The sequence below is a fragment of the Parus major genome, chromosome 1 (assembly GCF_001522545.3).
Source record: "Parus major isolate Abel chromosome 1, Parus_major1.1, whole genome shotgun sequence".
Taxonomy (NCBI): domain Eukaryota; kingdom Metazoa; phylum Chordata; class Aves; order Passeriformes; family Paridae; genus Parus; species Parus major.
The window spans coordinates 889,051-896,567 of NC_031768.1; the positions used below are offsets into that span (position 1 = coordinate 889,051).

General features: G+C 50.6%; 1 protein-coding gene across 5 annotated transcripts in view; it reads right to left on the reverse strand.

Moving 5' to 3' along the window:
• Positions 1 to 436: 436 nt before the first annotated feature.
• ITSN1 (intersectin 1) overlaps positions 437 to 7,517 on the reverse strand; it is a 98,370-nt gene continuing 91,289 nt past the window's right edge. For 4 of the 5 annotated variants that reach the window (XM_033517186.1, XM_033517237.1, XM_033517202.1 and 1 more), the window contains 6 exons: positions 6,049 to 6,321; positions 5,475 to 5,596; positions 4,326 to 4,408; positions 4,144 to 4,227; positions 3,506 to 3,679; positions 437 to 2,501 (listed from right to left, as the gene is read on the reverse strand). In XM_033517186.1, coding sequence (XP_033373077.1) covers positions 2,353 to 2,501; positions 3,506 to 3,679; positions 4,144 to 4,227; positions 4,326 to 4,408; positions 5,475 to 5,596; positions 6,049 to 6,321 — 885 coding nt within the window. In that variant the 3' untranslated portion in view covers positions 437 to 2,352. The remainder of the gene's footprint in view (positions 2,502 to 3,505; positions 3,680 to 4,143; positions 4,228 to 4,325; positions 4,409 to 5,474; positions 5,597 to 6,048; positions 6,322 to 7,517) is intronic. The other variant, XM_015618743.3, reaches the window with a different exon arrangement.

Here is a 7,517-nt window from a genome sequence, read left to right on the forward strand (position 1 = left end):
CCAGAGCAGCTGGGGCTGCCCCTGGATCCCTGGCAGTGCCCAAGGCCAGGCTGGACATTGGGAGCTCCTGGGACAGTGGGAGGTGGCCCTGCCATGGCAGGGCTGGGAATGGGTGGGCTCTGAGCTCCCTCCAACCCAAACCATTGTGGGATTCTCTGATGCCCATGACATGGCTCAACCTGAGGGAAAGGTCCCCCACCTGCAGCACCAAATGAGCCTCAGCTCCTTGGGGCTCCCTCCAAAACCCTGCCCAAGGTTCCTGCACTCCAGCCACGAGATTTTTTTGTCCTGTTGGCCTGTTGTACAGCCTGTTGTTCAGCCATCACTGTAACTGATGCTGGTGAAATGACACTATTAAAAAAGTGATGCTACTTGTGAAACCCTGAAATGAACGTTCACCCTGCTGGCATCTCTGAGTAAAATTAGGACAGCAATAAAAGGTTAGACAATGACATTTAATGGTACTCCAGTAATAGATTTTTATCACTTTTTTTTATCCTACCACAACAATGTGTATTTTCATATACATTATATTTAATAAAATGTATTGATATGGAATTAGGAAAGCATGGGTTTAGTACTATTTACATATTTTAATTGAAACAATTTTCTTAACAACATTGAAAAATAGAAACTTAAAGTTCTCTTAACTGTGTTTTCAGCCAGTTAGTGGTAAACAAATGCATGCCTAGGAAGTCACACTCCCTCTAAAATGTGGTCAGTTGAAAGTTTCTAACTAAAGTGTGTATCTCTGTTTTGTTTCAAAAAATACATAAGTATGTCTGTCATTTCTGATACAAAATTCTACACTATCTTCAATAAATAAATAATAAAGCGATTCTGAAAAGTATGAAATGTAAACTTTGTTGTCCCTCCAACATACATTTTTTTTCCTTCCCATTGCTTGAAACATTACAGTGGTCTTTTAGGAAATTATAATACACAGACACTTCCCAGCACAGTTTACACTTATTACCATACGGATCTACCTACCTGTTATGGATATATCCTAATTTCCTAATGGAAACCAATAAGACTTGGAGTGCTAGAGAACACCGCCGACACAGGAGAGGTGGGAACCAGTACTGAAAGGACATGCAAGGAACACCGAAACCTAACAACAGCTCCACGAGAACGTTCACATGCGAATGACACGGGCCGGCACCTCCCATCCGGAATGAAGTCCTTACAAAAATACCAGTGGATGCGTGGCAGGGCATGAACAAAAGGAATCCAAGCAGAACAAAGAGGAATTTGACTCTCAGGGATCTTTTGTCCCCCGAGTCCAGACTCAGCAGAGCACTCACACAGATGTCGGTGCCCGCCCGGAGCCGGGAGCTTTGCCAAACAGGGATGTGGGCCTGGACCTTGTTATCCATGGGGTGAAAAGGATGGAGAGCCCTGGCATTCCCCCGATGGCTTTGGGTTCCCTGGGAAGCTGCAGGACGGGGCTGTACAAGGTGAGCAGGGCTCAGCTCCCTGCCTGGGCATCACAGACTGCCCCGCACACCCGGCTCTGCAGGCTGGAACTTCGCTGGAGCCATGACCACGGAGCTGGTTTCTTCTCCCCCAGGGCAGGTGCCGCTGGCCCCTGGAGCAGCAGCAGCCAGGAGTCACCCACGGCACCCAGCAGGGCTCTGGGCCTCACCCTCGGCTCCCTGCCCCAGCACCAGCACCGACACTCCTGGGGACAGCAGCGACTCCCAAAGAGACCGGGGGTTGGAGCGCCGTTCACCTCTGTGCAGAAGGCCTGGACATCTTCTATTTTCAGGGGCAACACGAGTCATGAAGTGGTATGTTAATAGAATCTTCTCTGTTTATAGATATAGACTATTTATTTTCTAAGTCTTTTCAGTACCATCGTGAAGATCTTTGCAGATCTTGCTGCGGACCGCTCCTTCCATTCACTCACATTTACACACCACTCTGCTGAGCAATAGGCACAGAACTCCTGAAGGGGGAAAACCCTCAGAAAGCCTCCAAAACACACCCACACTGCCTCCTCCATGGGAATTAAAGAGCAGGGCAACTGGAGAAAGCAGAACCACCCATGTGGTTTGCCAGCCCTCCTGACTGCGGCGCAGGGAACAACAGGATTGTTTCACCAGCCCAGGAAAGCAACGCCAAGTTCCACACAGAGAGATTGACAGAGATCTCCTCACCAAATTGGGATTCATGTGTTCAGTGAGAATTATCAAGGCACAAAGATGCTCCTGTTTGCTTTGATAACCCTCTGACGTGTGAAGGGCGAGCAGTAGTTTCATGCCACACCAGCAAGGACTCGGTGACAGCTTCTGCAGACACCTCCTGCAGTGACCTCTGGCTGAATTCCGACACCGGCCGCTCTCTCTCCTAAGGCTCATCGAACAGCTGCAGGTCCAGGCGCACCACGATCTCTCCCGTGGGGACTTCGTGCAGGAGGAGACACTTTGTAACTGGTCCCTTGGAACCCTGATCCTTCTTGATGTCTGCCACACGGATCTCTGTCCTGCCCAAAAAGTCTGGAATGCAAAAACACCACGTGCTCAGGAAAGGGAACCCAGAGTCTGCAGAAAGACCTGAACTTCCACCCACACACAGCAAAAGAGAAAACAAACCTTCAGTCCAGCTCTGCTTGTGCACTTGAAGGGGGCCAAAGGCTGCAGAGAAGGGGATTTGGCCAGACCTTGGCTAAACAGCAGCAGCATTAAAACTAAATGGGCCCATGAGTGGAAAAACCCACCATGGAATTCACAGCTGCCTCGCTTCAGGGACTTCTGGATTTTATGGTATGTTAGCAGAAGGCCAACAGCTACTGAACAGTTACACCTGAGAGTGAACCTGCTGGAGATGACACAGCCAAGCAACAAGGTCAGTGAGCCAGCAGCAGTCCTATCCAAACACTGCTGGAGAGGCTGTGATTCCAAAATACACCCTGTGATGCTCCTGGTGTTTATCCCAGCTTATCAGCTGAGAGAGGCTGTGGAATCCCCACCCCTGGAAGTGCTCAAGGCCACTCTGGATGGGGCTTGGAGCAACGTGAGGTAGTGGGAGGTTCCTGCCCATGGAAGGGGTTGGAACTGGGTGATCTTTAAGGTCCTTTCCAAGCCAAACTGTTCCACAATTCTATCAGGTTTGGAATCCTGGGCTCATTTTTGCTACTGTTACTGCGTATAACAGGAACTCAAAGTCATTTCTCTTCCTCCTGCCTCAACCCATCCATGTGCAAGCAGCATCCTGAGCTTTCTGGAGCCTTAGCAGAATTACAAACCACACTTAACTTGTTGTCAACTACACAAGAAAAGGAACTGTCAAAACCTAGAGGGAGCTGCATCCTTTTTGTGCTGATACTGGGGTGGAGCAAGGGCAAGTTGACTCTTAAATATGCAAAGAGGGTCAAACCTGGGGTATCTTTAATGATCATCTCCCAACCCAGCCCACTGCCTCTGATTTCCCTCAAGCAGGAAAGCTCCTCCTCAAAAAAGAGCTTTGCAAATGCCCTTGGCAGGGGCAGCCCCGCACGCACCATCCGGGGAGAACTGGTCCCGCTCGAACACCGTGATGCACAGCACGTCCTGCTCCAGGTCCTTGATGAAGAACTGGCAGTTGGAATTCCACTTGGGATTGAGGGTGTCCTGGATGGTCTTGGTGATGTGGCACTGAGAGCCCATGGTCACCTCGCAGTAGGGGTTGCTCTTTCCTGGGAAGATGGGAACAAACAGAAAACAGCGGGGCTTTTTTAGCAGTGTGATCCTGCTCAGGAGCTTCCCTCTGCTCCGACAGAGCTGAGCTGGGAAAGACCTCGGCCACATCAGGCATCTGGCCCCATCCCAGGCTCCAGCCTCATCCAGGCTCTGCTCCACCACCTCTGTAATGGGCTACATCAACATCACAGTGAATACTCTGCTCTGCTGGGTGCTGAGCACCCTCCACTCTTCCCTGTGGGACTCTGTGCCTTGTGTGGTGGAAACAAAGCCAGTCTGAAACAAAAGCCTCACGCAGGACGGCTGCAGGAGCACGGCTCAGCTGCACAAATTCACCTCTGCCCATTTATTCCCTAAACCCACGTCATTTAACAAAGTCGTGTCTGGGACAGACCCTGCGCAGTCAGGCTGGCAGAAGGGAACATCTTCTGGATGGAGCAGAGAAAGCCAAGGCACTCACCATGGGACCTGCAGGGCTTCAGTTCAATGCCTTCAACAACGTTCACCATCAGCCTCCCGATGCCTGTTGCTCTCTGAGAGCGAACTGTGGTGGAACAGAAGAGCACAGAGAAAATGTCACCAGTGGATTTTCCTGCCCAGGGACTTTTCCACAGAAGATGAGTCCCACATCCTATGCTGTACCTAAGTAGGCCTTTTCCCTCTTCTTCTTCTCAGTCTCTATGTAAAGTTCTGAAGCAGCTTTGATCTTCTGAACCCAGGCAGTCCTTCAGAAGGAAAGGAGAAAAAAATGTTGCAAAATGCTGGAGCACAGCAGATGAAACGAAAGTGGTCCCTCCTTCCCAGACAAGGCTCTGGCCCCATCCCAGGCCCTGCCATCCCACAGCTGCCTGCCTGGAAGGGATCTTACTGGAACTCACAGCACCTGCAGAATGTAACCATCCCTGGGAAGCAAACCCCACCACACAAAGAAAGCTCAAGAGAACCACGAGCAGGAGATGCTTGGTGAGAAAACCAAAGTTCTAAAGATCAGGTTTGCTTTCATCCAGCCCTTTGTTTTCCTGAAATAAACTGAGTTCTTGGAGCCAGGAGGTACCAGACACCGGTGCTGCTGAGGTGGTCACTGTCCTTGGTCCCTGAGATTTCCTACCCAGTTCTTGTGACCCTCAGGGCTTCAAAAGCGTAACCTGGGGAGTCCACGGGTGGTGAATGGGCCCTTTGGGAAATCATTTCATGCTTAAGAATCACAGAACATCCTGAGCTGGAAGGGACCCACAGACATCACTGAGTCTGCTCCTGACCCCAACAATCCCAGCTGAGGGGGAAGGCTGACAGAGAAAAAGGGTGGCAGAAGGGCAACTAAGGGACCTCAAAGGCTTAGAAAATCTGCTGTGACATACAAGGGGAACTGAGTCAAGGAAACATGGGAGAATCTGAAAGCTGTGGATCAACTTTGGAGCCCCAAATGAAGAGCTGCTGCTTCACAGGACATTCATGGTTTGTGCTGGGAGGCATCCTCAAGCTCATCCAGCCCCCCTCAGGGACACCTTCTACTATCCCAGCTAACAGCAGAAGATAGAATTGCATCTTTGGCCTCTTCACATTACCATGTGAAATGCAGCCTAAACATCCACCCTCAGCCATTTCCTCATTGGTCTAGCTGGAATTCAGGAAACATCATTATTGTTCCTTCCTTTTCAGGTCACCATATTCCAGGAAGGAGTTTTCCAGTCTTGTAAAACAACCAGCTTGGAGAGTGCTCTGCAAGTTTCCATCACAACCATTCACATCCTACATTCACCAGACTTTTTAAAGGCCCACAAAGGCACCTACCTTTCATTAATGCTTTCGGCCCGGAGCGTGTAGACTCTGTCAATGTGGGAGATGTGGAAGATGGGCTCATCTCCAGAAGGGTCTGTGGGTAATTTTACCAGTACCTCGTTTAGGAAAATGGGCTGTAAAACATCAGCAGAGCTGGAGTTGTACTGCAGAGTCTGCACAGGGGCATTCAGCACACATCAGCTCACAGCAGGTTTATTCTGTCCCCCAAGTATCTCCCCACTTCTGCCTCCCATCTTTCTGCAGAAAATTTTAAAAGCTGACAAAGACAGAGGTGCCAGCATAGCCTGGAAACCCTCCTGGAGACAGCCAAGCACAGCAGAGTTTCCTCCTGCAGAGAGCAGCCAGCACCGCTCTCCCTCCGCTCCCTCAAGCACACGAGCCCTCATGGAAGGGTTTTATTCAAGCAAAACCTCAAAAGCATCTGTTCTTATCTCACTGGAGAACACCCTTCCTGCCATCAGCCCTGAACCTCAAAGCTTTCAAATGTCTTCTCTGGGAAGAAGATCCCAGAACATCCCCAGAATGGAGCTACCGAGCCCCATCCCCGTGCCCGAGCAGCACTTACAGTTTTGTACATTTTGTATTGCAGGTTGGACTTGGGGCTGAAGACCTTGTCTGTGCCAGAAGAGCCAAGAGGTTTTATGATCTGAGTGAGGAGGAGGAAGTCGTTGAAGAGAAAACCATACAGCTCCTTGTTACTCTTGGCTTTATAGAGCTTCCCACTGTGCAGGAACTTGCGTGGTCCCAAGCAGTTTGTAACTGAATTAAAAACGAGTTGCTGCGAAAAGTAGAAGAAGAACAACAACGCACTGTATAAAGTGAAACAATCGGGGCTGCCCTGCAAGAGAGCAAATACAGTTTTGAGTCCTGGTTCCAGTCTGTGTCACAGGGGTGACGATGCCCCGAGCGCGGCGAGCGGCGCGAGTCACGGGAGGAGCCCCTGCAGGGCACCCATCGCTCACAGGGCACGGGCTGGGCAGGCAGGGGGGAGCCAAAAGCATCTGTGGCCCCTGGTCACACACATGCACCCCCAGGAGTGGGGCTGAGCCTGTCCTGGATGAGCAGCCAGAGGCCTCTCCCAGGCTGAGCTTTCTCAAGGGCTGCGTTCTGAATTGGGTTTGAATTTCACCCTTTAAAACACCCCAAAGGATTCCAGATGGCCACAATACCCAGAGTTAGAGCTGCTGGCCACTGGGCCTGGCACAATCCCAGACTCAGCCGGGGCTTCGTAGGGACCAGCAGATTCTGGGCCTTGCCTGAAGTGCCATTTTCAGGCTGAGTTTCGGCACAGCTCTCACCACCCAGGGCAGCTGGGTCCGGAGGGGCTCCTTTGGCAGGCTGGAAACCCCTGGGACAGAAAGCAGGGAGAGGCTGGGCTGCCCCCTGCCATGGCTGGAGCGAGCACCACAGGCTGTGTCAGGGTGGGGATCTGCTGCTCTGCGGCCAGGCACCATCCACAGAAGATAAAAGCAGGCAGGGGCTGGCAGATGAATGTGCTGACATTGTCACACACGTCCTTCTCCCAGAACAGTCAGACTTCCTCAGGTAAAATGCCATTTTTCTACTTTATGAACTCATTAGTTTTTTACCTTCTAGAATGGGAAACTTGGTGCACAGTTTGAAAATCAAGTTGTGATCTGTCTGCCTCTGTTACCTCCAGCAGCAACAGGAAGGCCATCAGAATATCTTCCCTCCTTTTGCAGGACATACAAACACAGTATTTCTAGAAACTTAGCACGTAACCATAAAAAATGACATGGCATGTGAGGCAGGGATTCTCTCTGTAAAGTCTCTGGAGACTTGATCAGTATTCTTGAGTTTTCAAATGCATACAAAGCTCTAGCACAGAGAATATTTCTAAATACTTGGTTTTTAAAGCACTCCAAAGTGCTCAGGCACAGCTTTTCAATGGGACAGAGCAGTGCCAGCACCCAGAGCTGGGGATGGGGCAGAATGCAGATTGCAGCACCGAGCCCGGCTGTGGATTCAGGCAGGATTCACCATGAGGAGCGGAGCAGCGAGCAGGCAGGAGGG